The sequence below is a fragment of the Gobio gobio genome (assembly GCF_949357685.1).
Source record: "Gobio gobio genome assembly, chromosome: 20".
Classification (NCBI taxonomy): Eukaryota; Metazoa; Chordata; class Actinopteri; order Cypriniformes; family Gobionidae; genus Gobio; species Gobio gobio.
Window position 1 is genome coordinate 18,724,271 of NC_137113.1, and position 23,197 is coordinate 18,747,467.

Sequence of the window (23,197 nt, forward strand, 5' to 3'; positions counted from 1 at the left end):
CCAATAAATAACTGTCCAATGTGGATATCTGATATTGCTCTGTAACCGGCACTTCCACAATACCATGCTTTCCGTATAATACCGTTCAAAGGAAGGAATCCTTCCCCTCAAGTTAAACCCCATGTTAAAACAGTGTTTGTCTCCTTTAGGTGGATGTTTGCTAGATTACTGAAGATCCATCTGGCCATTGAAGTTCCACCAGGCTGGCTCCATTTTCCCAAGAACATCCTCCAGATACTGAGAGGACAGATCTGGAAGTGGGGCCACAGGTTGCTCCTCAGCGACCCTGTCCCATGGGCTTCCACAGTCGCTATCCTGCGCAGATGGAGAGCAATTTTCCAGTCCCATGTCCCAAAATGCAGAATCAGAAGATGCAGGAGAAGTTGGAAGTGACTCCAGGCCACTAACACACCCAACTTTGGTACTTCCATGAGGATAAGGAGGTGGTGGGTAGAGGAAGAACTGACTCTCGTCCTGGTAAGAATTCCCAAAACTCTGTGCTGGTAGACTCCATGTAGACTCAGGAGAGGTCTGTGTGCTTCCTCCAGAGCTCCAGCTGTCTGTCATAGCTTGCAGATCAGAGGGAGAACAAGAGCTGGTTCCCATCAACCTGTTTTGTCGAGGCTTGATGGCAGGTGTGCTGTAGTCACTTGGAGGAAAAGTAAAGTGCTGAGGAGATGTTTGAGACATCTGAATGTTGAAGGACGCTTCTTGAATGCCTCTCTGTCGGCCACTGACCCCAACGCTAGCCATGTGAGTGGGTAGGAAAGGGCTGGGCAGAGGAGAGGTACAGTCTAGCTGTGGTGAGGTCCAAGTGGCTCTGTTCTTTAGGGTTCTGGCTCTCTTGTTCTGGAACCACACCTGGAAAAAAACAGAACATTCATGTTAGAATGTTGATATATGATATAAACATTTGTATACTTTTTGAAAACTGTTTGTTTAGTTATTTACATACCTGAATACGTGACTCTGGTAGGCCAGTGGCTTGAGATAGATGTTCCCTGACACTAATACCAGGGTAGGGGTCCACACTAAAAGCCATTTTAAGTAGTTCCAGGTGCTCTCTGGTGAAAGAGGTTCTCTTCCTGCGGCCTGCAATCTTACTGGCCTGTGAGTTTCCATCTTGAGCTGTAAGAGTAAAAGTATATGTTATTCTTAAAGCACAGTATAAATAATTATTCCAGAAGAAAAAAATCTTAAACTCTAATCTTAATAAAAGCAATAATACTTACCGATGCACTCCGTCCACATGTCTTTCGTGGATGTCACTTGTAGAATGTAATTCTGTAAGGACTGAGTAGGTCAAGCTGAAAGCTTTCTTACTTCTCCTTGTGCTACTGACCAAGAACTGAGAGGTACCACCATTTATACCTGCCCACCTTGGTCCACAGGGGGCAGTCCTAACACTTGTACACTTTAAAGGTGAAGTGGGCTCTATGATCTCTAATGGGCAATTTACACCCTCACACATGCCACACCTTAATTTACACTTCATTCATCCATCCATCCTCTTTTGTTGTTCATCACAAATACTTGATGAATTTGCAAGTATGTCAAAACATTTTGTAAGACTGTTTATAGAAATATTGCTTATGATGTAGGTATATTACTGCTTGCTTAAAAAATAATTATATTTGCAGGGACATTACCATATTTTTTAATGATATTACATACATTTCAATTTTCTTTTTTTGTAAATAATTACAGTAATTATACATCCAGCTTGCATGTACATTTCATTTTAAAACATTAAAAATATGTATATGCTCATCTACATTTAAACAAGAAAATATGTAAGTACACTAAAAAAGTAAGACTTTTTTAAGATTTACAAATTACAATTGCATAGTGAAATGTCATCAAATTGAACTGAATAATCCTTACATATTATTCATATTATGGATTAAGAATTTTAAATGAGTAAAAAAAACGATCTTACTAAAACATTTTGTATAAATCGTAATGTATACTGTTATACATATAATAAAACGGAAAAAAAGTAAAATGTCTGCTATTACAAAAATCTTAATAATTCTAATACCTCTAATGTTAATTGAACAAGGGAATGGACCATTTCAGTTTATGTGATTCATATTCATAAATAAAAAAATAATAAAAACATATGTTTACATTTATGAATCACATAAACTAAATTGTTAATTCCCTTGTTCCATTAAGATGTATTAACATTTTTTAACATTATACATTACATTACTATATTGTTACATGATATAATAATATGCTAGTAAATGCTCCTATGTGTTTCTTATTTTTATAAGCATTAGCTTACAAATAAATATATCCTGCAAGAATATAGTAGGCTATATATATATATATATATATATATATATATATATATATATATATATATATATATATATATATATATATATATATATATATATATATATACATATACTCATACATATATACATTTTGAAAATATATGTAATATTCTATAAGACATTTAAGGAATTGTTACATTACTTAATATTGATGATCATCCCACAATTTTTCATAAATTTTCACTTAAACACGTTTGTATTAAATTGTGCATTGTTCAAAACATTCAATCACAAAGAAGATACATATATACTGTATTTATTTCAGATTAACAAATAAAATGTTTTGTATCATACAGGAAAGAGAAAGATTGAATCTGCACACAAATTTCAACATTTTGTGATAATCAGATTTGAAAAGATTATGACCTCTGTCATAGGTGTGAATAGGTTTGATGAATGTGTTTACGCCTCTTTGATTGATATGTCCCAATCAATCTATGCAATGGCTCCTATAGAGCTAACTTGTACCCTTTAACAGCTGTGAATACCTTTATTAATAGACCCCAGTCATAGATGCCTATATGATTTTCTTTCTGACAATAAAAGTGTGATTAATTACACTATCCCAATAAAAATATAAAAATAAAAATCACTTTAAAAGCACCAGAATGCTCTTATTGAAACAATGAATACAATAACAAAACGTATGTTCATAATAGTATTCATTTCCAAATCTTAATTTCAGGACAAAGCTCTTCCTTCCCTTCTATTTCCATATAAGAGCTAGTATGGCCATAATGTAGAGCTATATCTGCTCTGTTGGTATAGAATGGACTTACATCTGCATTTATTAACTGACAATTCCTGGCTACTTATTTCAGGAAAGTCTGTTTAATACTTTTTATATATCTCTCACAATTCATGTTCCTGATTAAAATATTTAATATGCTGCAATATATATATATATATATATATATATATATATATATATATATATATATATATATATATATATATATATATATATATATATATATATATATATATATATATATATATATATATATATATATATATTGTGCATGTAGAATGTTTTACTCTACTTAAGGCTAGATTAGTGTCAGAAATAATTGTTTAAATAAGTGGCAATATTTGTCTCTTGGAATTTAATTTAATTTTTATCTTCAAATGGACATATATGATGTATAACAAATATAAGAAACATAACGTTTCATATACTTGAACTGGATCAATTGTCATACTAAACACATAATATGCCTAGAATATTAAGAAATATATCTGAAATAAATCAAATTCCCTAATATTTTTTATATTTTTCCGTGTCATTTTTGTCACTTTTGGTGACTTTATTGCCCCAAGGCCATGTACATTTCTGACCTTGGTCATCATTCCTCATTCTGGATCTTATAGCTTATGGTCTAAACAATGAAAAACAACATACATTCTGTATTACCACAAATCTGATTTTTGTAGTAAGTGGGCTCTATGATCTCTAATGGGCAAGTCACACTTTCATACATGCCACACCTTAATTTACACTTCATTCACCCCTCCTCTTTTGTTATTCGTAACACTTGATCAATTTGCAAACATGTCAAGACAATTTGTAAGACTGTTTATAGAAATATTACTCATAAGCATTACCACTTACTTTTATAGGACAATATTTGTAAGTACATTACCATATTTTTTCAGTATTACTCCATTTTAATTTTCTTTTCTTTTTTGTAAACTAATCACATGATTTTACAGCTTACAATAGTTTATGATCACTTTGTTGAATTTCAAATATTAAAATTAAAACAGAATATTTCTAATATGCCTATAGAACATAATATTTTAAAATATATCTGAAATATATCGGTCTAACATTTTAAATATGTTTCTCGCAGCCCAGTATATTTCTGATCCTGGTCGCATGTACTCTATAGATGGCCTGTGTGACAAACAGCATATTTTACATATATTTCTTCTTCTTTTGAGAATATTTTTCACACAAAAAATACCAAGTCTGATTTGTCAATTCACATCATAGTGGCCATCATAAAAAAGAAACACAGCAGCTTGCAAATTTATCTTTACAAAATGTAAAAGCCTTATAAATAAAACTGCATTAAAATTAATTGTAATAATATGTAATTTATTTATTTAGGAAATCATGTTTACCCTGATATATGTGTGAGCATTTGTTACATAAATATGTTATAAAAGTAGATCTAGCCTAATTCCTCAAATGTGAAAGCCTGAAGTTGCAATATGAGAACAATGTTTGCCAGATGTTTCAATTAACATCGTTGTACTTATTTAGACAATTTACAATAAAAAAAACATAAAATTCAATGTAAATTTATTTAATTCATTGCTAATTTGATGTCATATACGTAATTTATTATTTTACTAATATTTGAAACCATGGTTACCCACCCTGATATACAGTAGGATATGTGAGAATTATGATCATTTGTTACATAAATGTTAGATAACTACCCAGGAATCACTATCATCAACATCGCAGTAGCACAATGATTCTATTTGCGCGTGTCAGTGCGCCAGTATTTATAACCTAGTACGTTAAACACTATTTTAACTATCTATCAGAGTAATGATATTGTAGGTCAAGATGGCGCTCCATGATCTAGTCATGGCGTCCCTGGAGTCTACAAACAGCAGTATGCATGTCCACTTTTACAGATGGACAAAACTGCATCTGAAACAGACCGAAAACTACATGGACTTTAATTAAAACAACACGTTCTATTCATAAATTAACCAAAGTAAATTTGTATTCCATTTAGAGAATTTTCTTATAGGTCTAAAAGGAAATATATGTTTGTAAAGACGACCTAATGAGCGTTTCAGGTAATCCATATTCATCCGCTCTGAGTTCCTGCCTCACGCGCATTGAAGGCAGCGGAACCCGGATGGAACTGTCATGGCTGCCGTCACCGACCTGCCAGTCTAAAGAGAAAAGAGAGGTAAATTTATCTAAACTGCGCTTATTTGAAACAGCGGTTTTAATTAAGACACAATGACATTCAATTCTAATATAACTGTGACTTTTTTGAGTAGTGCGCTCTTGCGTTGACTTCTTCGTCTTTTTAAATCGTTTGATTACATCCAGCGTGGGTGGGGGCGAGTTGCTTTATTTTTGTTGATGTGGATAAATAACATGGCTTATGGGCGATTTTGTAGATGTGTTCGCTAAGGGAGTAGCAGGATAGTCAGTGTGCATCCAGAAATGCACGGCCATAATTGTCGTGTTGAGTCGATTGACATGGCACTTCCTTTAGTTGGCTGTGCATTGTGCGTTCCGCGTTGTTCAAAGTTGGTGAATGTCAACTTAATTCAAATAACTTTATTTATTCGAAGATGCAGGACTTTGGTTTGGATTTTGCTCGTTTTGTATCATGTTTTTTGAAAAGTTTGTTTGCGCATCTGTAAAAAGATTGTGAAGTAATGCAATTCTGGTGAAAAGTTTGGCTAATATAGCAAAGAGGAAAATTAGAAAAGACATCAACGCTGTTACAAATATGTGCACGGCTACGCGTATGATACTACGATCATGCTGATGAAGTGTACACTTAACAAGTGAGTTTTTACAGGTGAAATGATGTTGCATGCATCACTTCACATCTCGAGTGTAAAATAGTTTATGGAGGTTATCATACAAACATCAATTCATTGAATTCCAGCGTTCTCCCAGCTCCCCAGATAGCCCAGTGATATGAACTACGTGCATTTTCTAAAGTTTTGAACAATGCTGGTCACAATTATAGCCATTGGCAGTCAGATTGCTCAGCTGGATGATAATAAAACCCAATAGATGACAAAGTAAGATAATATCAAGTAATATCAAGCAATTGTGTGGAAAAGGGGAATAAATATTAAAAAATACATCATTTTTTACTTGTTTTCATTTGATGTAACAACTTTGAAATCTAACATTTGATAACATGCATCAATCAGTTGTTATTAAATATTGAATTTATTTAAATTTAGTCTGGTCTTTATTTAAAATTGGGTTTACCACTGTTCACAATTGTGACCGCTAGCATGTCTACGTGTATTGGGATCCTAGTTTATATGTGCCAGAACAATCTTAAAAAAAAATGTAATAATAGAAATAGACCTCTGTGTACCACAACACGTTTTACATGCTTGCTTTTATGTAACATTGACACACTCTTATTTTTCTGTGGTGCAAACTCGAATTAAATGGCTGTAGTCATAAGACAATTTACACCAGTCATGTAAAAAGGATATTAATTTTTGACAACTATGTGTAAAATACATCAAATTGAGTCAAATGCATATTTTAACATGTTACCACTAATTACCAGTGTGATTAAAAGCACCAAAATGTCAATACTGTAGTACCAACTCATCTGTAAAATATATACTTTTGAAAAAAGTATCCAGAAAAAAAAACATTTAATTTTTAGCACAAGGATTTTTTGACATTTCTGTCAAAAGTTCTTTTAAACCAGTGCATTCAAAATGTGATTTCAAGTGTCAGCTATTATGACATAGATGTTATCTTTACAGCACAAACAGAACATTTGTGGTTTTGATTCAAACACGAGGAGTGAAATGTTACAAATCACCCCATAGTCAGGGTTAGTTGTAACAGACCCTAGCCTAGGGTGAGATGTAACATTATTATATCCACCGGGGTGATAGGTAACATTATGGAATAAGGATTATGACCAAAACAAAGCTCATTTTATGCTCATTTTACATCCCTCAATTTGTTTTTCTCTTCCAAGACCTAGGCCAGGGGTGTCAAATCCTGCTCCTGGAGGGCCACCATCCTGCAGAGTTGAGCTACAACCCCAGCTACAATCAAGGTCAACTAGGCGTACTAGAAATTTCCAGGCAGGTGTGTTGAGGCAAATTGGAGATAAACTCTGCAGGACAGTGATCCTCCAAGGACTGACCTAGGCATACATAAATAAAAAACAAACAAAGTGACCTAGGCATACAGAAATAAAAAACAAAGTATTTACACTATAAATTTACTTGGGGTACACTGTAACATGCTTAATTTATGTTACCACTAACCCAGTCTTGTTGTAGCTATGAACTAGCTCACCTAACAGCTAACAGCCAAAACATTAGCACTAGCAACTTGCATGAAATATCTACACAGACACACAATAAACATAATTTAACTTTGATGTGTCTGCCACAGGGCTCTACTTTCTCACATGTAGAATATGGACTAAACAGAGCATGTGTGAAGTGAATCAGGTGATTTGTACCTTGTTCCTCATTGGACAAATTGCAAGTGTTACAATTAACCAGTGTTACAACCATCCCTGGTCTCCCCTACATTTAAAGATTTTTTTTATAGAATTGTACTAATTTTGTACATGTACTTATTTTTGTTTGTTTTTGTCCAAGTTGAATTTTATAAAATGTTTGTTTTCATTATATTGTATTTAATGATATTATGTATCTGCCATGTAATAGCCGGTGATATGGCAATAAACTCAAATACTACTAGTGGGATTAAATTGGTTAATGACAGATTTCAAAGTTTACTAATTGCTGTAGAATTGTTGAATCACAACATATTTATTACTATCTTTAAAAAATATATATATTTGATTTGTTAGATATTGACAAATTCCTAAATTATTAAATTCCAACAGGTTACCAATATACTTACAGACTGAGGTAAATTAGCATTTCTCTGGGTTAGACACTAGGCATTCTCCACAGTAAATATTTCAAATAGTGTTATGTATTAAACAGTAGTACAGCAGTTGTTGTTACATGACCTATGTCATGACATTCTGTCAAATGTCTTAATGTTAGGCAGCTCAATCATGAGTCAAGATAAATATGTTAAAATTCTGCGAGTTCGGGTTTCTTCTGCCGGTTCATTCTTCACAGATGAACCACAAATGAATGGGAAGTGCTATATTCTGCACAGTAAACACTGTACTGCTCATTTTGGTAGTGGATCATCCATGTATTTTATGCATACAGAAAATAAGGAAAGTATACATGCAATCAACTGCTGCAGTAAGTGTAGTATGATAGTATGCTGTTCTGAACATCTCTTAAACACAGATAGAAGTTGTGATGTAGGTCCACATGGAAATCTGCAAAATGCTCTGCAGAATTTCACAGAATTTGAACAACCAATATTCAAAACATTCTTCGCTTCCCATGCCCCTTCTCTGTTTATTTATCAGATATTGTTTGGCATATTTGATTTTACTTTGTTGATCTTGATTATAAACTTCTGACTGTTGTATATTATTTTCTTTTTACCATGTTAGAATATTCTCCAAAATCGGCACAGAAAATGACAACTAACTCCATCTAGGCTCCTAGCCTCCTAATGATAATTTTTGCAACATTCATGAATACCTTTTACGTACTTCTTATTTTTCAGTATATAACTCTGCTGTTAAAGGCTGTAATGTGACAACCAGTTTTTACGGGTGTAAGGAATTGAGGTGAATGGCATTGAGATGTTTTCTGTTCTGCTTTCTTGACACAAACTCGTAAGACATGAAAGGCAAGAAGATGTTGCCTGTCATTTTTAAACAAATACTAGTATTGTAGACCACTGAAGAGAATATGTAACCTATAGTTAGTCATTTTGTGAAAAATTATGTGTGTAATACTTATATACTCAACATGTTGCATTTTTGTTTGATTAAAGCATAGTAGATCTTACATGATGTATTTAATAAAGGTAATTGTCCTTAAATGCTGTAAAACATTAACTTTACAGTAGAATTTTTGACATATTACAATATAATAATGTTTTTTTTCTTTGCCATTTCCAAATATTGTAGGAGCCTTTATTCTAAAGCATGGAGGTTGACCTGACAGCATCAGATGATCCCCCTGAAAGCCATGACAAGAGCCAGGATGATGACACCTTACTGGACCACACTTTGCCTCTCGAGTTGGCACATCAGCTTCCAGAGACAGCCTCTTGCAACGAGCATTGTGACGAAACGCCCCCTGAGTCAGCCACTGATAATCTTCACACAGACGGCAAAGTTTCTGGAAAGACTCCATGTAAGATGCAGCAGGGTGCAATCTTCTCTGGAAAAATACTGAGTTTTTGTTGCTCTGAATGCAAAGACGACACCACTTACAGCCCTAACGACTTGTTGAAACATTTTCAAGGATCACACAAGGGAACCCTTCCAACTTATCCTTGTGATCTGTGCTCGTTTGTCACCAATGAATTCTCATCTCTTCAACGACATCGCATCGGACATCGAAACACTTTGGTTACATGCAAGATTTGCAACGACGGGGTGCAGTATTCACTTCTTTTGCTCACCAGGCACTTTACCAACTGCCACAGCCGTAATGGACAGTTTAGCTGTAAAAAGTGTGAGTTCTCCACTAGAGATGCAGGAACCTTTGTTCAGCACATCCATCATCACAACGAACGAAATCACAAATGTGGGAAATGTCCGCATGTTAGCTCCACACAAGGAGAGCTTCAGAAGCATAACTTGGTGCATTCTGGGACTTTTCCTTTCTCTTGTCAGATTTGTGGCTACAGTGCAGCTCGCAAAGAGTACCTGAACAAACATCTTACAGTGGCACACGGTGAGGAGATGAACAAGAGGAGAGCAAATGAGGACAATTCTGGAGTTAATTCATCTGGACTAAAAATGTTGCTTAAGAAGTCTCCTCCAGTTGGAGCATCCAGAGAACCCCAGTGGAAGTCCAAACTTAACTCACTCTCTGGTGTAGGTCTGCTCGATCATAATGGCAGGTTGTTTAATCCTGAAAAAACCTTGGAGGAGACCCAGCAGTTTCTTGAAAGAGCTGTTGGGGTTAAAAAAGAGAATAATAAATGGACAAAGTCTCCCATACAAAGTGAGACACAAACGTTTCACCTTATTCCATCAACAATGCCGCAACCAAAGTTACAAGAGCATGAGATTAGTCCAGGACTTCTGAATTCATCCAACAGCAATGGACTGACTGTTCTTATGGTGAAAAATAAAATATCTATTCCTCCAAACTGTACCACTAAAGTCATGGGCTTTAAGATAGTAGATGGTAAAAAACATTTGGTTCTAAAAGTCATACCTACAAAACCAGAGGACTCTACTGAAAATGAGGTTTCCGATTCACAGATCGGTGAAGATGAAGATAAAACAACCGGCAGCCCCTGCTCTTCATCCTCACCAAGCATAGGATCTCTCCTCAGTTTAGAGTCTGGAGAATCAAATGAATCCTCTTTAATAAAAGAAGAGTCACCAGAATTTGAAAATCACATTGGCAACCATCCCCCTCTGACAGAGCACCACAAAGTTAGCTTTAAGATTACAAGTAAAGCATGGCAAGTTAATAATGAGGATACCGAAGTCCCACATGGTGTTAAAGTACTGTCTACAGCATCAAAAGATGCTGCACTTTCCCTGTGTCAATGTCGCCAATCAAATGGGAGGTCATCGCCGCATCTTCATGAGGCATCTTTCCTCTGCTCAAGGGAAAAAAGCTACATTGATGATATCCAGACAGCAAATCCAGCCACCACACCTCCTGTTTCAAAATCAGAGCTTTTCTCTGCTGATTCTGAGACCACACTCTCTGATTTGCAAATTGCTCAATTAGACTCATCTGAATATAAGGCTACAGCATTAGCTTCAGTTATGGATCAACCCTCAGGACCAGTGTCACCTGTTGATGAAACCACACATCCTTCCTGTGACTCTTCCGATTCAAAATCTGACCCTGAAATGTCTGTAGATGACAAGTTCACACACGTTGAAATCCTGAAATCTAAACTTCCATATACAATAACTGCAGATGCAACATTTTCTGTGCTGTCAGAAGAATCTCTTATCCAGGAACCTCGATTCAGTTCAAAAGTTGGTAAACCATGCAAGAAGAACATTGTACCGAGCTCCCCTATTAAAAGTTCTGTGGAAAAAAACATTCTTGATTCAGTGGCTGCAGAGGGGCAGGACAAAGTTGAGACCTCATTTTGTGAGATGACTGACGTTAAGACTTCTAACACAAAAGTTGGAGAAAGCTCTCAGTTTCACCCAAATGCTCCTTCTGACTCAAGTAAGACTAAAGCTTCAGACAGGGTAGTTGTAAAGTTAACTGAGGCAAACTCACAAAATGGAACTAGTAAAGTTGCATCACCTGATGCCAAAGATTGTAACACGGAGGTTGAAAATAACCTTTTCAATTCCCCAAGTCAAGAAGTCTTTAGTTTCCACAATTATTCTAAAGATTCCTTCGGGAGCTCTCCCGATTCATTGCAGCCTGAGGAAGACTCACCGCAGGAGCTGGAGGAAGAAGAGTGTGAGGAGGATTTTGGTGACTGGAGCTTAACTCTGCCGGCATCACCTCCTCTTCCAGTGGAAGAAAATGGCAAAGGAGTGGCTAAGGAGAGTGATCCGCTTTCTGAAAGTGGAGAGAAAGCATTAGAGCGAGTGTCAGATAGCGATATCGAGGTCGATGAGTGCATAGCTACTGTTGATGATTCACTAATTCCTGTGCTTCCAGAAAAAGGAGTAGAAACAGCTTGTTCATCAGCATCAGAGAAAAAAACAGAAGGCATCGCGCTTGCAAGCGAGAGCACAGCAGCAAGCTTGACTAGTGCGGCTGTTTTGGGAAAGATACTTGAAAAGCACTCGGACGCCATTATCAGCCAGCAGCTTGAGAAAGAAAGAATGAGGTCTTCGACAACAGGACAAGAAACTGTTAGGCCGACCAAAACCACACTTCGGATTTTGCAAACACCTGAAGGAAAACAGCAGATGTTCCTTCAAACTACAGACAATCCATATGCTGTGCCAGTTCAGCTGAAAAGTGGAGCTGGGTTCAAGCTGATTACTAAGTCCAGTTCTCCCCAAATTAATGTGTCCTATGTGAAACCTGGGATTGAGACAGCCAGCAAGACTAAGGGAGTAGCTCTGACTTTAAATGGAGGCAGAATCGGCATGTGTGCACAAAGTTCAAGTCTGGAAACTAAAGGTCAAACGTCTATCCAAATGGCACAGAGCGGCAGTGGAAACCGTTACTTCGTCAATGCTGCAGCTCTTAAAGCATCTCTTGTCTTATCAGGTGCTGTCAAGTCCTCATCTGGAGAACAGACGACCAACGTGCCACAGACTTGTTATTTAGTTCAGAGACCACTCCCTGTTACCCCAGTTAGTAGTGAGTCAAATGGTCAAAGTTCTAAGACTGTGCTTTCAACTCGTCCTGTATTGGCCATGCCTGTGAATTCAACAGATAAAACCAGTCCCTTGCAGTCTGGGAGACAAGCTTACTTGGTTAGATACATTTCTCCGGCTAAGTCAGGTATACTTTTAAACAGTTCAGATGGGAAAGCTTTGAACCAGGCCAACCAATTAAATGAGACTGGCAAAAGCAGGGTATTCCTTAAGATAGTTAGAGGTCCCAACGGCACCAGATTTCTCTCCACCACTCCATACACCACAGCCAAAAAGTCGATATACCTTGCCACAAGCTCTTTACAGTCACCTTGCTTGTTAATGTCCTCAAATAAATCTTTAACCAATGTGTCGGCAGGTCTGAAAACCTCTTCTAATTCCCAAGGTCTCACTCATAAACTCATCCCAGCATCACAACTTAAACATTTTCTACCCCGATCCAACATTCAAATCAAAAGCAGGGCTGATCATGATGTAGCATTACAGAAGTTGCCACTTGTTCCCAGTCCCATCCGTCCACAAAGCCAAAGGAAACGGAGGCGAAGGGCTTTGTTTGAGGAAATGCTGGAGAGCTCCTCCAAAACGAGGAGAATCTCAAGCAAGTCGGCTGAGAAAGATGCTACCTCAATTTGGGAGCCTGCTGCGAAAGATGTCGTGAGAAAACTAAGGCTCTGTCCCTTTAGCCCACTTCAAGAAATCAAATGTCCCCGTCGAAACCAGCCTGTGGTTGTGCTGAACCACCCTGATGCAGACGTTCCTGAAGTTGCTAGCATCATGAGGTCGGTGAACAAATACAAAGGTGAAGTTCTCAAGGTGGCACTGTCCCAAAGTACAGTTAAAGCCCTCTCGGAGTCTCCAAATACACTTTCAATGCAGAATGCTTCCAATGGCAATGGGAGCGAAAGATCAAGGCCATTAGGAGGCAATGTTCAAGAGAGATTCATACTGAAACTAAAGTTAAAAAAGACTAGCAGAAATAAGTATGAGGTGGTGAGGTCCTCATCTGCTGGTTCAGAGCAGCAGTCAACATTTTGTTGCTGGTTTTGTGGCCGAGTTTTCAACAACCAGGAGGACTGGATTGGCCATGGTCAACGGCATCTTATGGAGGCAACAAGAGACTGGAATAAGCTGTTCTAATGCAACTACAGAGCCCCTGGATTGGGCCAAATGCCATCCTTCATCATTGTAGAAAACTGATTTTTCTTTATTAATCCTTTTTTCTTCTCTTTTTTAATAGTACAGTAAGATACATTTAACCTGTCGATATTATTTTTCCATAGAGTTTTCTCCAGAATCTTTTAAAGGGTATAGTGTAATAGAGAAGAGTTTGGTACCTGAAACAAGTTTGTATGTAAATAGTTTTCACCCTTGTATATTTAAATTGAAACCCTTGAGTATGTATAGAATGGAACTGTGAAAACTGGACACACTGTATGTTTATGGTGCAAGCAGGAAGATCACTGGTATAAGATGGTGCTGTCTCTTATAGACCTTTTTAATGCAGGCAATTGAAGCAATTTCTCAGGTAATTCCATAGTCTTTGAATGAGTGAATGGTCCAGTTTATAAAGAAGTAATTATCTTTCATTCTGAAGCTGTTTGATTGTAGATTTAAACCATATGTACCATTTAAGTACGGTTTAAGTTGGCTACAAATGTCCTACATACATCATTGAACCATATTGTTTCCCCCATTAATGTCCTTTGGGGTTTAATTATTGTGAAAAGTTCGAAATGCATTCATAGATCTGTAAATTTTAAAGGGAAAGTTCACCCGAAAATTAACATTTGTCATTTAGTCTATGACTTTAGTTTTTTTGTTCATACAATGAAGGTCATTGTAGTTTAATGTTGTTTTGGACCCCATTGATTTTCATTGCATGAGCAAAAACTGGAAAAACATTCTTCAGAACGACTTGAGGGTAAATGGCAATTTTCATTTTCGAGTGAACTATTCCATTCCAAGTATTATTTTAGAATATTGCTTAAAAACAAGCCCAACCGGTTCCTGTGGAAGCCATTCTTTTGAAATGATGTGCCCGTTGAGGTGGTTTGCCATGAATACGCTGTATTTGTTCTCATGTTGTTTCTTAGGGTCAGATTTATGTTTTGCCTGTACCATGCATCTCCCTTCATTACATCTAATCAGACCTGGTGTCCTTTCAGTAGCAATAATGGACTTTATAATAGTTGGAATTGTTGTTCTCTGTAATATTATTCTGAACCTACATCTGTTAGTTATGGCTTTGGTGCTTTTGTTGTCCTTTCTCTCATTTGAAATGAAGAAATGCACCTGTAAATGTTCTTTACTAAAAAAAGATAAAACAGGATGTATTGACATGCAAGCCAACAAACCTCAAATAGACAACCAAACACTAACTGTATTTTCATTTTCTGTGATACTTGAGTGCCTCATTCTGCCTCAAAGTTTTAACAAGGTCTGTTTCATTTCATGGTAAAGTCCACATTTGTAAGATTATTGTGTGCTTAGCAGAGTTCAAAGATTAAGATTGACCATTCATTTGTGCTAGACTACATTGATTTTAGCTTTCAACTCATTTGTAAAGCGTAAAAGCAAAAGTTGAGACTTCCTTTTAAACTCTTTTTGAGACACTATTTTCTCATTGATAGTGTCAAATCAAGTCTTTTTAATATGGGTCTCTGTCCCATATGAACAGTTGTTTTTATAACATTCAGTATATTCTGTGCATTAAAAGCATGCTTTACTAGACTTTTGATTAAACTTTTTTACATGTCAACCCAGTTACCACTCTCTAGAAGTGATACAGTGTACTCAATGGTGCTTTTGAATTGATCTGTCAATCTGCTAATTTTTGAGTTTCCTCTATTGAATTTCTCTTTAAATCTGGGTAAACGCCTCACAAGTGCTCTGATCTGCCACGCTGAATTCTCCCTGAGAGATCTCTGTAATTGTTAGGACAGATGTTTTAATTTGTCTGTCTATTAATCCTTCTTTTTTTTGTCCATTGTGTCCACGCTTTGATGGCAGAGAGGAAATATTCCATCCTTGATTTAAGTAGCGAGTGTTCAGTGTATTATAGTTGTCAGTGATTTCTCTGACGCTTTACTTTCCTGTGCTTGGTCCACATGAGAACTATGTTGTTGACCTATAAAGATATATTTTCAATATTCACTCAGTATGTACATCACCCTCTTTGTAACACGACAATCACTGTTATACATGTGAAGTAGTGGAATTGTTTATGCAAACCATAACAGTTGACTAATATTTAGCTCAATTGGCCCAGTTTGAAACAAGTAATGTCACGGCATGAATGAGCAAAAATATAGTCCTCACTTATGACACCTGTCAACCAAATAATGTTTGTCCTGAGGCAAAATGTCCTTCCTCTTTGTTGTAATGCCCATGTCACACAGGTTTTATTAGGATCTGAGAGACAAGTTTATTTTTTTATGCTAAGTGCCTAAAATGTGATGCACCAGGTTGACACTATATTGTACTGTATTTACCTCCTTGCAGTTCCTTCTTTAATAAATGTAAATACCTTTGAAGAACATGGCTACAAATGTTCAATACTTTTATTGCCTTTGGGGTTGCCTATTTATATTTTGGTATTTATGTAACTAAATATTGAAGGAAGCACTCACCTCTAGGTGGCAGGATTGCTTTAGGTTAGTAATCTAGTTCTGTCTTTATAATGTCATTCAGAGGGACTTTACTAGCGCATTGGCACAATATTGGCTTCATTGGTATTCAACATTATCATACAAACACAGGGGTATCTTTATTCTGGTTAGAAACATTCTCCACATTTGTATGTGTAATCAAATACACATTATTTTGCCTTCTACAGCAAAAGTATGTTTACCAATGCGTTATTTGCTGTGAGGTCTAATTGTAGTAATCTAATATAATTCGATGTCATTGTCAAATATTTAACAAAGTTGTAGATGCATGACAGATAACTATTTCAGAGAACTTTATGGTAGTCTGTCAGCTACTGTATATGATAATACAATTCATATCCAACTTTCATTGCATCATTCAGTGTTATAAATTCACTCATCATACTGTTTCAACCCATGCTTGGGTCAAATGTGGACGAACCCAACCGTTGGGTTTAAAAAATGTATGTAAAAATGTAAACCAATGGTTGGGTTTGTTCATATTTAACCCAACCTGGGTTAAACTCAATTATCAACTAACTTATGCCTAAACTAAAAATGTGTGTCAAATTTTGCCTTTGATATATACACTGTAAAAAAATTATTTAAAAAGTTACCTGGTTGCCTTAAAATTTTGAGTTCATTGAAATTAAAAATTTGAGTTAATACAATGATCATCTGAGAATCGACATCACCCTTTATTCAAATATTATTAAAAAATGTTTTTAGTATATTGCGTAATTGTGTTTTATTTGTAATAATGCAGTGAAACATGCCAAATTGTGCTATTTTCATGATTTATCAGAACATTTTTTATTTATTTATGAGGTTCAGATACAATAATATTTTGAGTTTCTATTTATTATACCAATTTCCTTCATTGTATCAACTCAAATTTTTAATTTCAATGAACTCAAAATTTTAAGGCAACCAGGTTACTTACTTTTTTAAGTTAAACCAACAATAATTTTTACAGTGTAGTTGTCACTTTCATGAATGTATGTAAGTATATTTTTCATCATTGGGCTTTTGACTCAAAACTTCAAAAAGTATTTTCTATATACTGGCCTATTTTGTGCAATCTTTGTGGATCTGTACAATGAAGAGTCATGCTATACAACCCTCTGTCTGATCAGGTTAGTGTGGATGTTGTATATCAAATTAAACAAGATAATCTATGTAAGTTACTTATACAGTTCAACAGTACATGACACTCCAAATGAATGTATTTATAATAATATTTAAGATGCTGTCCCATTCACATTCTAATTTACTAGGCCTTGGTTTGGCTTTCACCTTCATTTTCATGAAGGCTCTGTCATGATAATGAGGGCAAAATCTCTACCCAGGCTATGATTTGCCGTGAGTCATTATCCTATGTCACAATGAGGATATTTGAGATGTGTAAATGGGGCGTTGTATCGGGGGAGACTTATGGCCTCGTGAGCAGATCACTTGACAACTACAAATTACAATCAAAAGGATCATAGATCTAAGACTGACTGTTTAGTCTGGGATGGACTAATTGATTGTATGTGCTGGTATTCAGAAAACCTGTGGACCCACAATGAGCAGGAAAGTAAGAGACGGTCCGCCTGCTTTGACAGGATTTAAATAGGTCAGGCTTGTACCAGAGCTGTCTGCAGACTTCCTCTGACTTCCTGCCATTGAAGTGGTTCAGGCCATGGAGTTGCCTGCGGGAAGGAAGGATGGCAGCCCATTCCATGAGAAATGAAGCATTAACACACAAAGATAAGAATAGGAAGGAGTACGAGTTTTCTTCACTGATTAAGCTATTGTTATACAGTTACCATTTGTGTGGCACAGTTCAATAAGCAGACAAATTCTGCTGTATTTAAACAAAGGGTAATTTTTTTTAAATTGAGATTTATACATCATCTGAAAGCTGAATAAATAAGCTTTTCTTGATGTATGGTTTGTTAGGATAGGACAATATTTGGCCGAGATAAAACTATATGAAAATCGTGAATCTGAGGGTGCAAAAAAAAACTAAAATCGTGTTTAAAGTTGTCCAAATGAAGTCCTTAAAAATGCTTATTACTAATAATAATACATTTTTGATAGGACATTTACAAAATATCTTCATGGAACATGATCTTTACTTAAAATCCTGATTTTTGGCATAAAAGAAAAATCGATAATTTTGACCCACACAGTGTATTGTTGGCTATTGCCACAAATATACCTGTGCGACTTATGACTGGTTTTGTGGTCCAGGGTCACACACATTATATATAACCATGTGGTCAGAATTATTGGCACCCCTGGTAAATATGATCATATATGGCTGTAAAAATAAATCTGCATTGTTTATCCTTTTGATCTTTTATTTTTTTCAAAATCACAAAAATCTAACCTTTCATTGAAGTAAAAGAATTGAAAGTGGGGGGTAATCAAATGTTTTCTCCAAAACACGTTGGCCATAATTATTGCCACCCTTTTATTAAATACTTTTTGCAACCTCCTTTTGCCAAGATAACAGCTCTGAGTCTTATTCTATAATTCCTGGTGAGTTTGGAGAACACCATACAAGATATCAGATACCATTCCTCCATACAGAATCTCTTCAGATTCCCAGCTCCATGTTGGTGCTTCTTCTCTTCAGTTTACCCCACTCATTTTCTATAGGGTTCATGTCAGTGAACTGGGATGGTCATGGCAGAATCTTCATTTTGTACTCTGTGACACATTTGTGTGTTGATTTTGATGTTTGTTTTGGATTGTTGTCCCGATGGAAGATCCAAACACTGCCCATTATAAGATTTCTAGCAGAGGCCAGCAGGTTTTGATTTTTCTATCTGTTGGAATTTGCTAAAATCCATGATATCTGAACAAGATGCCCAGGACCTCCAGCAAAAAAATAGGCCCACAACATTAAAGATCCAGCTGTATTTTTAACCGTGGACATGGGGTACTTTTTATCCCTGTTTGCACCAAACCCATCTGGTTTTGATTGGAACTTCTTAATTATTGCCCTGATAGTGGAAATGGAAATGTTCAATGCTTTAGCTATATTTTCCTACAGGCACTTTCTATTTTGTGAAGCTCAACAATCGTTTTGCTGCACAACAGAACTATATATTTTTTTGGTCTTACTCATTGTGATGAATGATTTAAGGGAATTTGGCCTTTGTGTTTCCTCATATTTATACTCCTGTGAACTCCAATTTCATGTTCCTAGTCACCCTGGTGTGCTAGAAAATTTAAATATTAATGGGAATATACTTACTTATACTCATAAAACATTCTAGGGGTGCCAATAATTGTGGCCAACCTGTTTTGGAGAAAAACATTTATTTCATAATGTGATTTTCCCCCGACTTTCCATTCTTTTACTTCAATGAAAGGTCAGGTTTTTGCAAATTTTTAAATGATAGTTTTTGCAAATTTTTAAATGATAGATCAAAAGGATAGACAATGCAGATTTATTTTTACAGCCATCTTTGATCATATTTACCAGGGGTGCCAATAATTCTGACCACAACTGTAGAGAGAGAGAGAGAGAGATGTTTGAAATGTAATTATCAAAAACAAAAAGTTTATTCAATTTAATATAATTTATATAATTTGTTTATTAAATGTGTATATATACACTGCAGTTTGTTGCATATAGGGCTGCATAGCCGCAGACCAGTCAGGGTGCCCATGCTGACCCCTGTCCACCACCGAAAGCACCAACAGTGGCCATCTGAGCATCAGAACTCGGAGGCAGTGTGATGCTTTGGGCAATGTTCTGCTGGGAAACCTTGGGTCCTGCCATCCATGTGGATGTTACTTTGACACGTACCACCTACCTAAGCATTGTTGCCAGGCCCGTCGCGACAAGGCAGGCAAACCAAGCAATTGCTTGAGGCCCCGAGCAGACCTGGGGCCCCAAGACAACGACAGGTTAAGAATAAAATGAAACGACAAACTGTGTGAGCGCCCCTTTGATAGGCAATGCAGCAATGACACTGTTATTGGAATCCCCCTTAAGGGGCCCCCTCTCAGTAGTCGACAGCAGCCAGCCAACTACGCGATCTCTGCTGCCGGCAAAATACAAAACCTCCTCGACAGTTATCATGAAGCAGAATTTTATGCTTCAGGAAGCCAGAAAAGAAAAAAGAGAAAGGAAGAGGAGGATAAGAAAAAACAAGATAGTGGTAAGTGATAAATTACACTGGATAAAAGAGCTCTACTTGTCTTGTACAAAAATGGTGTAAGTTTGCAGCAGGTAACATTAGGCTAGCAAAAATATGTTTATGTTAGCTATTGTTACCTGCCTGACGGAAAATGCTGCTTGTAACGAACAGTTAGTGCAACTTTTTTTTTCGAACGGACGGAATGTGGTTACATACTGTAATATGTTTTTTAACGGGACAAGGAAGACGCAGATCTGTTCCAGAATCACTGTTTATCGTATTTAAAGGGTTAGTTCACCCACGAATGAAAATTCTGTCATTAATTACTCACCAGTGGATTCAGTACATTAATACTCCCAAGACCCATAAAAGGCACTTAAAACGTTGTTACAAAGTCCATCTCTCCACAGTGGCTCTACAATAATTTTACGATGCGACGACAATAGTTTTTGTGCGCAAAAAAAAATCAAAATAACACCTTTATCCAACTTGTTCTTGTCTTCCGTGTGTGCCTCCACGACGCATGCGCGAGAATATGACGTAGCGCCGGGGTTCGGGAATCCATGAAATGCACACTTTAACCACATTTTGAGAACTACGCCGAGACCTAAAGCACGATCAATGTAGAATTCAACAGCTTAGACACGCGCGTCTTCCTCTGCTTGTAAACAAATCGCTTCTGGGTCATGTGTCCGAACGCCGGATCTGCGTCATATTCTCGCGCATGCATCGTGGAGGCACACACGGAAGACAAGAACAAGTTGGATAAAGGTGTTATTTTGATTTTTTTTTTTGCGCTTTAATGACATGACATTGCTATAGCTTTGTAATAGGTTTTGATGAAAGTGGCTTAGCATGCTATACTAACTATTATTTATGCTATGCATAAATAACCTGGAATAGTTAATAATATAAATAACCTGGAATAGTTAATAATATAGCATGCTATATTAACTATTATTATAAACATTATTTAACCAGAAAGAGGCAGAGGAACATGCTTTTTTCATAGCTTATCTTAATGTGCTAGTGTCAGGATATACGGTAGTGATAGTTTGCAAATATGACATTATTTTTATAAGTTACCAATGGATCTTGAACAATTACTTTATTCTGTGGCAATTTTTACACTGTTACATTTTGAAGTACAGTATCAGGACAACCCACATGTTTTACTGGTACTGTTTATTAACTATTTAACAAAGTAACTATTTTACAAACATTTTTTAATGATACAGTGGTGTTTTTTGCAAATGTTTTCAAATTGTATGCACAGTATATGCAACAACAGTTTTTGCACTGCAAACCTTTTTATTTATATAAAGTGTGGGTGAACTTAAACTGTATGGCTATGCTGTGGTTCCTGTAGGCTTTGCGTGTGTGCGGGTGGGATGAGTTTGGGTATTGGGGGGGCCTCCATGTCCATTTTGCTTGGGGCCCCCAAATTTCTTCAAACGGCCCTGATTGTTGCAGACCATGTACACCCTTTCATGGAAACGGTATTCCCTGGTGGCTGTGGCCTCTTTTAGAAGGATACCATATATATACATATATACCATACAAATTAAAATAATTTCAAAGATGGGATCTAATAACAAAAAAAAATGTATCATTTAATCCCAAAGCTATTCAAGAGAAAAACAAATCTCACAATTAATAAATCAAGATTAATAAGAACCAACTACTCAATAAATGTTCAGATCTATATTGTTAACAGAAAAAAATTGCAGGTGATGGTGAGGGGTGGGAGCATATTGCCCTACATTTGACATCATATCAATAATTCCAAAACGTTTTAAAAAAGAACCATCCTTCCTTTTCAAACAAAGGAGGCTATTTATACAATACCTGTCCACTTCTCCAACTCACCACACTGTTCTATTCCTATCCTGTGGATCTATTTATCCTCCTTCCTCTTCGGTACATCATTTTTACTGCTCCCTCCCCCTCCCACTCCCACTCTCTCTCTCTCTCTCTCTCTCTCTGATAGTTTGTCATCTGACTTTGAGTTGTACGTTCTGTCCATTACCACTCAAACCAAAACACCAGAGAGTAACCACATGCAGTGTGTATCTATACAAGGCACAAAATAAATAGGTCACAAAGTCCCATGAAACTCTAAATAAGTAATGTCAAAGAGTGAAGTAATTGTAATTTTTTAGTGGTACTCAAATACTATTTGATTCTGAGTGCTGTGGGCTGTCATATAACCACTAAGCAGCGTTAAAGTCAGCATGAATCTGAAATTGTGAAACAGCTTATCAAAAAAAAAAAGGGGGGGGGGCAGGATTTGATTGTGTTAATCAGGAACTGATTAGATGGTAGAAAGTGGGAGTTGCAAACTAGATGGAGGCAAATCTGAATGCAAGTTTGCAATCAGTTGTGGAATGACTTCTGGCCATTGGATAACCATTTGCCCATGTGCATGTCATCAAAGAAGAGATGCCATTGCGAGAAGGGGGAATCTTTTACAATAAATACTGCAACATTCCTTAAATAAGTGGTCATTTTCATGCTGACTTTTTTATTTTTGAATTTTTGACATACTGAAAATGTGCAGCCTGGTGTGCATCTGGTTGGTCAGCTGGTTTCCCAGCCTGACCAACTAAAGAAGTCAAAACTCTTCTAAAACCAGCCTGCTAAACCAGGCATGGCCATGCTAGAAGACCAGCCAAACAGCTTAGGATGGTTTTAGCTGTTTTTTGTCAACAGAATGTTTGAATTCAATTTCTTTTATTATTGCCACGGTGCACATGCTATCGCTTACGAATTCAACAATGTGATAATGACCAATTTGTTTGTAATTTTGTTGAAGAGACTAACACCGCCACAGTCTTAGGATCAAATACAGACTCATTAAACCGGCTCGGACAAGTCATCCCATGACACAAGTCCAAATAACTCCCTGACCCAAGCCTGTC

At 36.5% G+C, this 23,197-nt stretch overlaps 2 protein-coding genes across 2 annotated transcripts; one reads left to right on the top strand and one right to left on the bottom strand.

Annotated features, from left to right (window-relative positions):
- Positions 1-165: 165 nt before the first annotated feature.
- Positions 166-3,692, bottom strand: mxtx2 (mix-type homeobox gene 2; the record flags this gene model as incomplete). Its single annotated transcript, XM_079845569.1, has 4 exons — positions 166-861; positions 956-1,128; positions 1,233-1,293; positions 3,684-3,692. The coding sequence occupies 4 exons, from the start codon at positions 3,690-3,692 to the stop codon at positions 166-168; spliced, it is 939 nt and encodes a 312-aa protein (XP_079701695.1).
- A 1,510-nt stretch (positions 3,693-5,202) lies between these two features.
- On the top strand, positions 5,203-16,027 carry LOC307144114 (zinc finger protein 518A). The gene is made up of 3 exons (XM_079846146.1): positions 5,203-5,281; positions 7,073-7,185; positions 9,122-16,027. The coding sequence occupies exon 3, from the start codon at positions 9,140-9,142 to the stop codon at positions 13,622-13,624; it is 4,485 nt and encodes a 1,494-aa protein (XP_079702272.1). The 5' UTR covers positions 5,203-5,281; positions 7,073-7,185; positions 9,122-9,139; the 3' UTR covers positions 13,625-16,027.
- Positions 16,028-23,197: the final 7,170 nt, after the last annotated feature.

What these genes read in the sequence shown, in the direction of transcription:
- LOC307144114 (XM_079846146.1), top strand. Translation starts at nt 9,140, where the DNA reads ATGGAGGTTGACCTGACAGCATCAGATGATCCCCCTGAAAGCCATGAC.